The sequence below is a fragment of the Balaenoptera borealis genome, assembly GCF_965194805.1.
Source record: "Balaenoptera borealis genome assembly, chromosome: 1".
Classification (NCBI taxonomy): Eukaryota; Metazoa; Chordata; class Mammalia; order Artiodactyla; family Balaenopteridae; genus Balaenoptera; species Balaenoptera borealis.
The window spans coordinates 46,983,782-46,996,681 of NC_138860.1; the positions used below are offsets into that span (position 1 = coordinate 46,983,782).

The 12,900-nt window shown below is 45.0% G+C and overlaps 1 protein-coding gene across 3 annotated transcripts in view; it reads left to right on the plus strand.

Moving 5' to 3' along the window:
- Window positions 1–2,540: 2,540 nt before the first annotated feature.
- COLGALT2 (collagen beta(1-O)galactosyltransferase 2) overlaps window positions 2,541–12,900 on the plus strand; it is a 135,376-nt gene continuing 125,016 nt past the window's right edge. The window contains exons 1-2 of one of the 3 annotated variants that reach the window (XM_082401821.1): window positions 2,682–2,851; window positions 2,890–3,307. In XM_082401821.1, coding sequence (XP_082257947.1) covers window positions 3,045–3,307 — 263 coding nt within the window. In that variant the 5' untranslated portion in view covers window positions 2,682–2,851; window positions 2,890–3,044. Of the gene's footprint in view, window positions 2,852–2,889; window positions 3,308–12,900 lie in introns of all 3 variants that reach the window. The other 2 variants (XM_082401820.1, XM_082401822.1) reach the window with 2 other exon arrangements.

Consider the following 12,900-nt stretch of genomic DNA (forward strand, 5'->3'; position numbering starts at 1 on the left):
AAATTAGTTTTTACAAATTAACTGTTTTATAACGTTGATTCTCTGAGGAAAGAAAATCATCCAAGACTTGCATCACTGATTTCTAAAGAACTTGTGGCATAAATCTGTTAGTAAGATGAGGACTCAACTTTCCCGGAGCTTCCCCTCCTCGCTCCCCACCCCTCAAGCCCCATCTTTAAAATGATCCACTGTTACCTACCCTATCATGCCCTCAATATCCTCAGTGACTAAATGAACACTCTAAATTGACTAAAAGTTTTAAATAGGTGTTTTTCAAGGTGCACGGCTGTGAAACTTGATTTTATCTATAGACCAGGCGGTAATTATTTTAGGACTCTGCACAGCTGATTTCATTAAAAATGTCGTTAGAGGTCATACAGGGCAAAGCACCAGTGTAGTTTTGGTGCCTCATTTCATTTTTCGAAAAAACATGGATTTGGATAAGCTTTGGTAACAGAAGTGAAATAAGACAGAAACATGGTTCCCTAGCTTTAATGCCCTGCATTTATAAATGCAGGGCATTAAACCAAGTTTTGCTGAGGAGTGGGGATCTTAGTCTTGAAAGATGAGGGAAACAGGCCAAGAAAGGGAAAGAAGGAAGACAGAACAACATGGAGATGGTCTCCATGGAACCTTTCGAATAGTCCCTCCAGCAACATGTCCCCTGCATAAGTGGCTGTGCTTTCGTCTGTGCCTCCAATGTGGCTGGCGTACATGCCTGTCATGACACCTCTGACAGGTATTTAACTCTCAGCTTGCCCTACAAAACTGAGAGTGAGGGCAATTCCTGAAGGAGGATGGAGCAGAAGGAAATGTCTGCAGGCCATTAAACATAAAAGTATGAATGTTAGCAAAGAGGTTAGAGCAGGAGACAGAGATTTGGAGGCTGCAATCACCCTGGGAGAACATGTAGGGCTAGAAGAGTAGTACACGGTGAAGGGGCTTGCGCCCAAGTAGACTCAGAGGAGACCAAGGAGGAGAGATGACACAACAAATCCAGGAAGGTGAGAACTGAAGATAGTTCACTGAATCTTCCAATACTGAGGTCATCTATGGCTTTGCCAGAACAACCTCAGCAAAAAAGTGGGAAACCACATGCACTGTGGTAGGAGAGATGGAAATTGAAGAAGTGGAGAAAGCAAGTTTAGAGCTCTCTTTCAAAGGGGCTTGGCCAAGAGAGGGGATTGCTAGAAAGAGAGCCAAGATTTTTTGTTTTTTAATTCTTTAAGGATAGAAGATGACTGATTGAGGTTTTTTTTTTAATTTCTTTTTTTCTTTTTCTTTCTTTTCTTTTTATTGATTGATTGATTGCTGCATTGGGTCCTCATTGCTGCACGCAGGCTTTTTCTAGTTGTGGCAAGCAGGGCCTACTCTTCGTTGCCGTGCACAGGCTTCTCACTGCAGTGGCTTCTCTTGTTGCGGAGCACAGGCTCTAGGCGCACAGGCTTCAGTAGTTGTGGCGCACAGGCTCAGTAGTTGTGGTGCATGGGCTTAGTTGCTCCGCGGCATGTGGGATCCTCCTGGACCAGGGCTCGAACCCGTGTCCCCTGCATTGGCAGGCAGATTCTTAACCACTGTGCCACCAGGGCAGTCCCCTGACTGAGTTTTTAGCTTGAGGGAAAGGAGCTGATGGAAAGGGACAAGTTGAAGATTCAGTAGAGTGGAGATAAATGGAGAAAAGTCCTGTACTAGAAGGGAGAGGATGGGATCAGAAGCTCTGTCATGAATAGGCACCTGCAAGTAAGCAGTGCATTGGTAGGGATATTAATCAGAGACAGGGGCATTTAGGGAGTTCAGTAAAGGAGGTGATATTCTTCTGAGGAAGGGAGGGGGTGGAAGGAGAGTGAAGAAGGTGTCTAATAGTTGTGGAGAAGTTTGGATACAACTAGTAAGAAGACCGTGTAGGGCAAGCTGGGATTGGAGGTCATCAATCCATCCTGCACACAGATAAATTAAAGTCTACACAATTCCACAGAGAAAGAACTCCAGATTTCTTTACTAGCTTTCCTCCATTATGTTCAAGATTAAATATCCTTCGATAGTGTATCCTAGCAATTTCACTTTACCTGCTAATTTACCTTCCCTCTTCCTTCCTTCTTCCTTATACTTCTCCTCCAGCATGTACAGATCTTCCCTCTCTTTGTGACTCTTTGTCAGTTTGGGTCATTAAGGAAAAAGAACACCATCTAAGTGAATCTCCTCCTTAACATGCCACCCTGTCAGGAAGCTCAGGACCCTGAGTTGGCAGGTAGAGGACCTGGCCCCCAAGGGGCTTTCTTTAATTTCAAGGGTTCGATCTGGCTCTAAAATTCTCCAAGTCTTCCAACTTGATCTTATTGGGGGTCTACTCAGTCAAGAATGAATTTAAAGAGCACTTAAGTGTGAGGAAATGCAAACATTCTGCCTCTGTGGAAGTTAAAAAACTGTTTATCATAGTAGTGACTCATTAGGTGACTTTCCATTTTAGAGCTCTACCCATTTAGTCAATAGGTGCATTATGAAAAACTGGATACATTGCATCACTGTGAAGGACTTTAGACTGCGGTTTGCAAAAGCAGAATAAATTTTCTTGGAGGCGTACCGTTATGTACACACGCTCGCGCGCGCGCGCGCACACACACACACACACACACACACACACGCATTCACACGCCCATTGGCAGACACGGCCACACCTCACGGCTCTGGGGGAAGCCACAGACCTCAGCTGTACAAGCTGAGCCTGGACTAGAGGAACTTTCCGCGGGACTCGGGACAAACAGCCGCACCGACACGACTGTCTGCGAGCCTGAGTCCCAGACGAGCGCCGGCGGCGGCAGGTACTCCGGGCCCCCGCGGCAGGGCCTGGGCAGTGCAGCGGGGTCGGCGGTGGGCCGGTGGCGGCGGCAGCAGCGGCGGCGGCGGCGGCGGCGGCGGCGGCGAGAGGGTCCCGGGCTGCGGAGGTCTTGCCAGTGCGCGCGCGCCAGCCGCCTCCCCCTCCGCCCCTCGCTGCCGGCCTCGGGCATCCACGGCCGGTCGTCCAGCCGCCCGCCACGGCCCTGAACATGGCCGCAAGCCCCGCTGCCCCCCTGGCCTGGGCGCTGCTACTCCTCTCGTGGGCTCTGCTCCGCGGCGGCTGCCGGGCGCGCTTCGCTGCCGAGCCGGACTCCGAAGACGACGAAGGGGAGGCGGTAGTATTCTCCGAGTCGCCCCTGCAGAGACCCACGGTGATGGTGGCCGTCCTCGCGCGTAACGCTGCGCACTCGCTGCCTCACTTCCTCGGCTGCCTGGAGCGGCTGGACTACCCCAAGAGCAGGATGGCCATCTGGTGAGCTGGCTGCGCCGGGCCGGCGGCGGGGGCGGCGCCCGAAGTGTCGCTGAGGGGAGAGGGGGCCGCTCGGGGCACGCGGAGACGAGGTGCGCACACCCCTCACCGCCGGCGTGGGGCCTGGGCGGGTCGGCGGTCGGGGTGGGGAAGGACGCGCGCGTCCGCGTGCGCACCGGCTGCTAACCAGGATAAGCAGCCCGCCCCGAGCTCCCGTGGGGACAGTGTGGAGCGGGGTGACCTCGTCCCTCTCCCGGACAGGACTGGGGAGACCCCGCAAGAGTGCTACCTTCTCCCCCTTAACACTCGCGCGGATTCCTTTTTCTCCACCTCGTATCCCTCGCCCCGGAGTGAGGGAATAGGGTTGCCCGTCGCCGCCTACTCCTCCGGACGCGACATGGACCGTAACTGCGGCTGGGGGGGTGGGGTGCCCTCCGGAGTGGCGTGCCCTCCGGAGTGGCTGGAGTGCGCTGCCCTGGCTTCCCGGTGCCAGGCTCCTGCTCCCACCTCAGAGGCTGGAAAAGTGGCTCAAGGTTCTCCCTGGGTGTGGAGAGGAAGGGGAGAAGGGATCAGGACCCAGAGTTTGAGGCTAGTTGGGGCCAGCTGTGTCTTCCTAACTACGTCACCACCGTGGGTCCTGTCTCCTCTGAGCGCTCCAGGCTGTCCCGTCCCTGCATCCTCCCGGGACTCATTCCCACCGCAGGTGCAAACCGCGCGGGGTGGCTTGGGGTGCCGGCGTCCTGGGGACCGCCCCGGGAAGGCAAACAGCTAAGTTTTGTTGCGCTTAGGATAGAGACCCGGGCCTAGGCCCTGTGCTTGCTGCGGAGGTGGCCGCCCACTTCAACTTTCCCACTTGGTCCTGTCGCCACATCTTTTTATAAAAGCAGGTATCAGAGGGTGAGAAGTTGGTGGCCAGGTGAGCCGCTAAGGGGCCTGTGGAGGAGGTGGACACTGGCCGGGGGAGATAGGCCGCCAGGTACATGGACAAGAGACCTCTGGTCTCTTGAGGAAGACAGAGCCCAGGTCACTCTGGGGCAGTTTCTGTCTTGTGTTGATAAAGGGAGCTGTCCACAGACAAGGCATCCTTAAAGCCGCGGTTGGGCACAAAGGGAAAAGGAAGGATAAAGCAGTAGCTGGAACTGGCAGCCTAATGGTACCTGGTGGGAAAGGTGCAGAGGTGAGAAAGCAAACATGAGATATAGTGCAGCACTGTGCTATATACACTGCTTTACTATATACCCTGTTATACGTGACGGCTGCCACGGAGAAGGGCATGTTATGTGGAAAGTAGGAACGTTGGTGCAGTCAGGTTTTAAACCAGAAGGACTTTTTTTTTTTTTAACCATTTCAATACCAAAAGAAAATTTCACAGAAGTCAGTTCTGAGATGCTTTCTTCAAAAGAGATGTTTTACAAGATAGTCTTGGTCTTTATGCATTGTTTAGTTTTAAACAACATCACAATAGTTGCTATAGGAAATTAGTGAGGGGGGAAGTGAGTACGAGGCACAGGTTTTGCTACCTGATGTACAGACATTACCCCTTTTATCATATAGTAAACTTTTAAAAGATACTATCATCCTTATTTTACAAACGAAGAAATTGAGGCTTGGATCAGTTCAATAACTCAGTCACAGAATTAATAAATGGTTAAACTGGAATTTGAACCCAGGTTTGTTTCTAAAGACCACCCCAGAAAGGATAAAGGGAACATGATACAGTATAAGCAAAATGTATATAAAGCTACAAATAAGGAGACTTGAGTTGTTTTGTCACTAGCTTGACATGTAGTTTTGGGCCAGTTGCTTGGGATCCATAGACCTCAGTTTTCTCATCAGTAAAATAAAGGAATAGGAACAAGTGATTTCAAAAATCCTTTCCAGCTCTTGAATTTCATAGGTTTTGTGATATGATTAGAATCACTCAGCAATGATTGTACGTCCTGAGTTCCCTGGATGTTCCAGATTCTATGGTTGTTGGTGTTCTCTTTAGATGGGTAGTATTCTCAATTCTGCTTAGACCTTAGGAATCTCTTTTCCCTTACCCTTATTCATGGTCCATGTGACTGTACCTTTATGGTCTGTGTTGGAAAGTAAAGGAAGAAACCCAAGGCTTGGGTAAGGCCTTGGGCAACCCCTGCATTAACCAGCCACTAAAGACTCTTCTTTGAGTTCTGGTTTAGAAATCTTATATAATTTTTTAGGTAATAATAATAAAATGCCAGTTTTTAAATAGTCCTTTACAGCTTTCAAAGTACTTTCATCAACTAGTTATCTCATTTGATCTTTACTACCATCCTATAAAGAAACAAGATTATCTCCATTTCATAGAAGATATTGTGTCTAAAGTAACTAACTTACTGAAGATTATATTTACTTGTTAATTTTACAAATATTTAATAATAAGAGGTCACAGTTCTTCTGAGCACTATACATTCATTTTCTGGTTTCCTCTTCACAACAACCCTATCGGTTATATCTTATTATTATACCCTTTTACAGATGAGAAAATTGAGGCACAGAGAGGTTGTGCAAGCATGTAAGCATGTGCTCCTAATGACCTTCTTTTGTGAGAACCAGGTACTATGCCAGGTTCAGGCTGGAAAAGATTGAATAAGATGTGACTCCTCACAGATAAATATGGCTTTTTAAAATTTTTCTAAACTAGGCAGTGTAAGGTGATCTGAATGGCATTTATAGCATTTGGGAGAGTGACAAAAGACTTCTATATAAATCAGATTGGGGCAGTTGTGTGGTCATGAAAGTTTTTTTGAGGAGAGTTGACACTTAGTTTGCACTCAGTTTTGAAGGACAAATAGGAATCCACAAAAACCTGGGAAGGAAGGAGGGTTCCAGAAAGAGGGAGAAGCATGGAAAATAAAAAGGTACTGGAACATTAACCAGAGCTTCCTATCAGGGGAAATAAAGTGAGTGGCAGGTCTAAGTTTTGCAAATCTCCAAACTCATTGCACTGTACCCTGGAGCTGCTGACTTCATGACTAGCGCTAGAGGAGTATTTGCGGGGAAGGTGATGGGTTATAACCCTCCAGGAGAGGCAGTACCTCAGTTTAGGATGCTGCCGTTTTGAGGGGCTTCTGCCAATGACTTACTTTAGTCTCTCAGTCCCAAGCTGTCCTCAACATTCCGAGATGCCAAACTGGCTAGTCTCCACTCTGCAAGGCCAGCACGTGCTGAGGTCAAAAATGATCAGTGTCAAAAATGGCCAGAACTTCATAAAACAGAACCATGTTGAGTATAGGGACTGGGCTGCCAGCTTCCATTTCATCGTATTTTAGTAACTCTGTGCAGACTCTCTCTTCTCATTCATCTGCTTACTTCTGACAATGGCTGGAGGAGCATCTGATAAGACTTCTTTCCTGTATGAGTAATTGAGACCCTGGTTCAGTGATCACATTCAGATTTCCCAGTGGTGTGATTTTTTTTTTTTTTTTCCCCTCACCTAAAGTTCTGGACCAGATCTGCACTGAGTACCAACAAATTGACCTGAAAACTTTTTCAGACGATGAGTGCAGTTATCTCGGTATCAAGTTTATTTGGATTCAGCTGAATTAAGGCAAGTTTATATTTTAGAGATACTTTGTACTGGCAAAAAGGAAAACTTGTCACATTTACCTATCTGATCTCAAAACCCCACCAAACTAATTGTTTTCCTTCAGATATCACAGTTCTGTGATAAGGAACTGAGATGATCCTTGTGTTGTAATTAAAACCGGCACTGGGGTAACGGGGATCACTGCTGTGCTGCGATGAAGGGGACGGGTTGGCATTGTAACATGCGGCAGTGCGCTTGAGTGGGTTCTCTTTAATTCAGTGGAGCCATGAATAGTGGCCTTAGCAGTAGAGGGAAGGCTGACCTCATCCCCCTTCCCAAGCCTATGATTAAGGGGGGCAGTGGCAAGTAACATGATGATGGAAAATGGAGCAGGGCACAAGGAAAAACATTTGACCCAAAAGATACATTAAGTTTGTCTTTTGGGAGAGCCTGCTATCCTGTGTGGGAAGACGGTTGCGATTCACAGAGTCTGTGCAGTCACAAGGCAGTAACTATCGTGTAATTACAGAACAATCTGGGCATTTCATTTGGTAGAGTTTTGAAAAGTAATATGTATGCTAAATTGAAAACCATCATATGGCTTTTAAATAGAGAGATGTTTCTGTTGACATAAACATTAACAATGGTGAACTTCTACTTGTTCTGGGATACTGACCCTGACATTTTGCACACAACTTTGTGGGGTGTATGGGGACTAGCTTGGATTTATCTCTACATTTTAATGCCCAACCAGTAGCATTTTGGTGAATGTTTAACTTGATACACTAATACAAGTGTGTTTATAAAATGTTCCAAGCTACTAGTAATGCTAGTTTTCCTCAGTGGTGAGAATGATGTCACATTTTATCATTACAGTCTTGACATTAAGTGTTTATGTTTTCCCTCTAGACAGAAGTTTCAGCTCATGGCTGAAAATGTATATGGTACTTTGGTCTGCTTCTCTCCATTAGTTTATTTCTCTCACCTTACCCCCTCCTTCTCCTTATTTTTCCCAGCCTGGTAGTTTAGTACGGAGGGCAGAGTATGCAGCTTACAGTCAGATAGACTAGGGCTCAAATCTCCTGTGTAATCATGGGCACATCATGAAGCTCTAAGCTGAGCTGCCTCATCTGGAGATGACTAATAATAACACCTACCTCAAAGAGTTATTATAACAAGCAAATGAGATAATGTATTACAATGTCTTTTACACACATGCTACTAAATAGATAATAGTTGCTATTTCTTATACATCTTTTCCTTTTTGTCTCAGCTCCATTACCTTTCTCTTCGCAAATGAAAATTTTAAAAAAGAAAATATGTTCAAAAGAAGCTCTGTTTATTTTCTTCCTTCCAACAAAAAGTTATCAGCATAATGGAAACTAACATTCATGGAGGGGCTCTTCTAAACTCTTTGGTAGGATAACTGATTTACTCCTGACAGCAACCCTAGGTGAGAAGTGTCATTACTCTCTTCACTTTACACAGGAGGAAACTGCGGCACAGAGAATTTAAATAACTTGTCTGAGGTCACAAGGCTAGTGCACGGTGGAGCCAGGATGTGACTCAGGCAGCGAACGTCGCAGACTGAGTACAGATGCTCTGTTTAAGATCAAGAAAAGACCAATTAGTTCTCGTTTTTGCTTCTGTCAGTTGACCCACCTTAGGAAGATAAGAGTGCCAGTGTTTTCTTTCAAAGAAGAATGGCTCCTTCTGCTTGAATGGCACAAGGGACTCAGTGGCTCCCTTCCACTGTCTTGATGATTTTGTCACTTAGGCACTTTCTAGTTACTAAACTCTGTTCTGTGTTGGTAGATTTCACAGGAACAGAACGAGACTACGTATGTGGGTTGTACTCAAATATGCAGGTCACTTGCTATGATCACAGCTATATAGCAACAGAAAAAAATTTATCACGTATTGCTAGTGACAAACGAATAAGGCCTCATTATTCATATGCATGGTGGCTGCAGCATTTTGGTAAGACAGAAGGTCAGTTTTTCAGCCTTTTTAATTAGTGGTCTTGGATTTGGTTGACACATAAACTCAACTTTCTTCCAAATAGTCGGAGACAACTATCAATCCTCCCTCCACCGTACAATTTCAAAACACAATTGGACCTCAGAATTATATATTTCCTTTGGGTAAAAACTGAAGTCACCTATCCTCTTGCTCTAGTTTAGACAGATAACTTGCGAGTTAGAATGGATGCCTAAATTGTCCTGGATCTATTTTATTAATTGACTTCCATAGGTGGGGAAACCAAAGCACAGGGCAGTTAAGGGATGTTCCCACAGTATATTACATAATGAATAAGTGTCGGAGTGAGATAACAGATTTCTAGATTTTAAACCCTATATGGCTGTTTTAATGTTGAGTATTTTATAAGGAATATAGCTCATGGTTAAAGGAGCATACCAGTTATTCTAAGCAGGGTTTGGTTTTACGTACTTGTCTTCAACTCCTTTCTCCAGGTGATTCTACAGCTAGTGCATGGTGCATGCTTATGACTCCAGGCACATAAGCATGCTTCCCATGGCCCTCTCTCTTGACTGTCTCAGTCGTCGTAGGAATGAACAATGAAAGCTTTGTAACCTGAAAGGCTGTTGGTTGTGCCTCGGTCCTTCGTCCAACACTTAAATGTCCTCATGGGTCCTATCACGGTGTGGCACTGTCTTCAAGTCTAAGGCATACTATAGTAGGACCATTATAAGACTTATATAGGGACTATAGTAGGACTATTATAGGGCTCATTTCTGCACATTTCTTCAAATAACCTAACAATATACAGTCGAGTTAAAGTTTGAGAGAAAATGATTAGCCTGTAGTTTGGTTCTTAGTTCTATTCCCCAGTTACCATATTATGAAGAGGTTTCACTATATGTGTTTAAATCATAGCTATTATTCATCAGGAATTACAAAGTGTGTGTATTGTATACATTTTGACGTTTTTATTCTCAAAGGAGTGATCTGTTCATTTAATTGCATTTACATTGTTAGCATATCAAAAATTGCTGATTTAAAAGAAGTTAAATCCCTTAGAGTCCTTGTAGGTTTATAGTAATTTAATTATTTTAAGCATTTTCTTTCCTGACGTTTTCTTTTTTAAATTGAAAAAATAATACTCTCCCATAATAAAACTTCAAAGAGTGTGAATGGGAATACAATAAAAAGTTAATCTCCCTTCCACTCCATACCACCTGCCAGGGGCAACCATTGTTAACAGTTTCTTGTGTATCATCTAGAAACTTTCTGTGCATATCCACATATCCTTTTAAGTGTTAACCCAAATATTGGTTGGCCAAAAAGTACATTTGGTTAATGAATACGTTGTTCAATAAAGTTCTTGGTGAAAATGAGTCTTTTCTTTTTACTTAAAACCGCACAGAGTTTTTGGCCAACCTAATAGAAGTGTTTGATATATCCTATTCTACACAAATGTGATGTTTTTAAGTCAATCTCTCTATCCCAGGTTTTTTAAACTCTGCCATCCCACCTGTACCTATGCCCTGGCTGGCACAGTGAAAGCCAGCTTCACACAACACCTGTTCCAGGTAGTTACTCTGAATCCTCCCTGATGATACCCATCTTGCTCTCTTGTTCTGGTGTCTCTGGCCCCCAGAAATGTGGCCCTTAGCCCATTTAAAAAAACTTTTTTATGAAGCATAACACACATCCAAAAAGGGCATCTATCATAAATGTATAACTAGATAACTTTTCACAAACTGAACATGCCAGAGTGAGCAGCACCTGCCCCACCAGGCCTGCATTTGTCCACAGCAACAAACAGTTAGCCTAGTAGCTGCTGTACCCCGGACTTTGTCCAGGCACTCAGGTCCCCATCAAGCCCACCCTCTGTGCACCTGCGATTGGCCCCTGCTGTCTGGCCTCTGTAGGCATTTGGCTGGTGACCCTTGCTCCCTGCTCAGGCTCCTCAGGAGCCCTAGGACTCAAGTAGTAACTGCTTTCTAGAACCAGCAGGCTTGGCAAGCTGCCAGTGAGTGACCTAGTAGTAAAATGATCAGGTTTGTATTACTTTTCCCTCGGCTCTCCATTCCTATGGTGGGAAAGCTATGCGTTTATGTTCATAAAAGTAAAAACCGTCTCGTTATAGGCAGTAATTGAAAAGCCATGCAGAGTATAAATAGAGTGGCTGTAATTAATTCACTGGAACCTGCTGCTGTCCAGAGCCAGGAAAACGCAGCATTTGTGGTTGGTGACATTAGCCAAGTCTCTTGTACGAATTAAACCTTAGATTTGGCTGCAGGGCATTTCTTTTCCTCTCTAGGAGCACTGGACAGAAATCATTTCGGACTTAAGACTTCCCGTAATAGCCTCATGACATCCTACCAAGGCTGAATTTATGATATCGTAACACACTTCATTTAATCGAGGCAGTAATTGTTATTATTTAGTTGTTTGTCAAGTTCAGCAAGCCGAAACCTGTCCCTGACTTAATTGGCTTAGCTGATGAGATCGTGTTCCTCTGCAAACATAGTGCAAAGTAATCCTCTTGGCCCCAGAATTTTTGATTAATGTTTCAACACCCCTTAGAAGACGTGCATTTCAAAAACATAAGTGATAACAGATGATGCTGGGCTACACACCCCTAAGAAGAGGGCAGAAGGCTGTGTGTGGGACCAGGCCGCTCTGACGAAGCAGCCCCATGAGTACTTGATTCAAGTGATAAATCGCCTACATTGGAAGAATTCTTTACCTCCTGGGTTTGATCACTTCAAAGTCTATTGAGGCACGTGTCAGGCTGGAGAGAGGAAGTTCCTTAAATGGAGCTTTCCCCATCCACCACCCTCCCGGCAAAATTCATGTGCTGAAATTCTAACCCCTAAAGACGATGGTATTAGGAGGTGGGGGGGTCTTTGGGAGGTGCTTAAGTCATGGGAGTGGAGCTCTCATGAATGGGATTAGTGTTCTTATAAAAGAAGCTCCAGAGAGATCCCTCACCCCTTCCACCACTTGAGGACACAGCAGGAAGTCTACAACCCAGAAGAGGCCCTTCACCAGAACCTGACCATGCTGCCATCCCCATCTTGGACTTCTAGCTTCCAGAACTGTAAGAAATAAATTTCTGTTGTTTATAAGCGACCCAGCCTGTAGTATTTTGTTATAGCAGCCCAAATAGACTAAGATAGCTGTCAAGCCCAAGGAAGCCATGAAGGTGGCCCAAAGTGCCTACATTTTAGGCAGTAAAGAAGTAGAACTCTTACTTTCCATCCCCTTTGCTTTCTGAGACTGATTGCATACATTTTGGAAGTGGGGAGGGCAGTGGGCCACGTCAAGCTTTCCTGTTCTCACAGGGCGAGAGATGATTCTGAGAAAGGGGAATACATGGATGTATGTTGATTGACGTTCTCCCTAAAAGTCATATTAAGTGAGAAATTGCCACTTTTCAGGGCCTCGGGAAAGGCAGGATTTTCTGGAGACTAACAGTGGAACTTAAATTCCTGGGCTGTCCGTGAGAAATATGGTCATGGGCATTTGGGGCTATGGCATTTCCAACACAGAGTCCCTTGCTGGACTGCTTTTTAGTTTCTTGGTTTCCAGCCAGCCCCATAATCTGTCCAAGCTCCACACACCACAGTGATTATGGCTGAGACCCGCCAAGATAGTGGAAAGTTGCTGCCAGGTGGAATCAGGATTTTTCATGTCATCACTGCAACATTGAACAGTAAGCTTATATGCAGCTCCTACATTGCTGCATTCCCTCTGCTAGAAGCAGGTGGGGTGGGAGTGCATTCAGACAGTCAGACCGTGTCTTACATTTCAGATGGATTTTGTGGAGTTGGCCTTTAAGACTCAGCATACTAAAATGTTTTAGAAAATTACAAATCTCCTCTCTGCCTTTCCTCAGTCTTGTTAGACTTTAAGGTTTACTGGACACATTGATTTCTATCCTAGAAAATTCTCTTTAGCAAGATAAACTATGAATTTCTAAAGCAACAGACTAAAAAAATTTATATGCATCCTTTTATTTATTTGACCATCATGGATTGTCTAGGTGGATAAATTCAGGTAATCATGTTGAAAT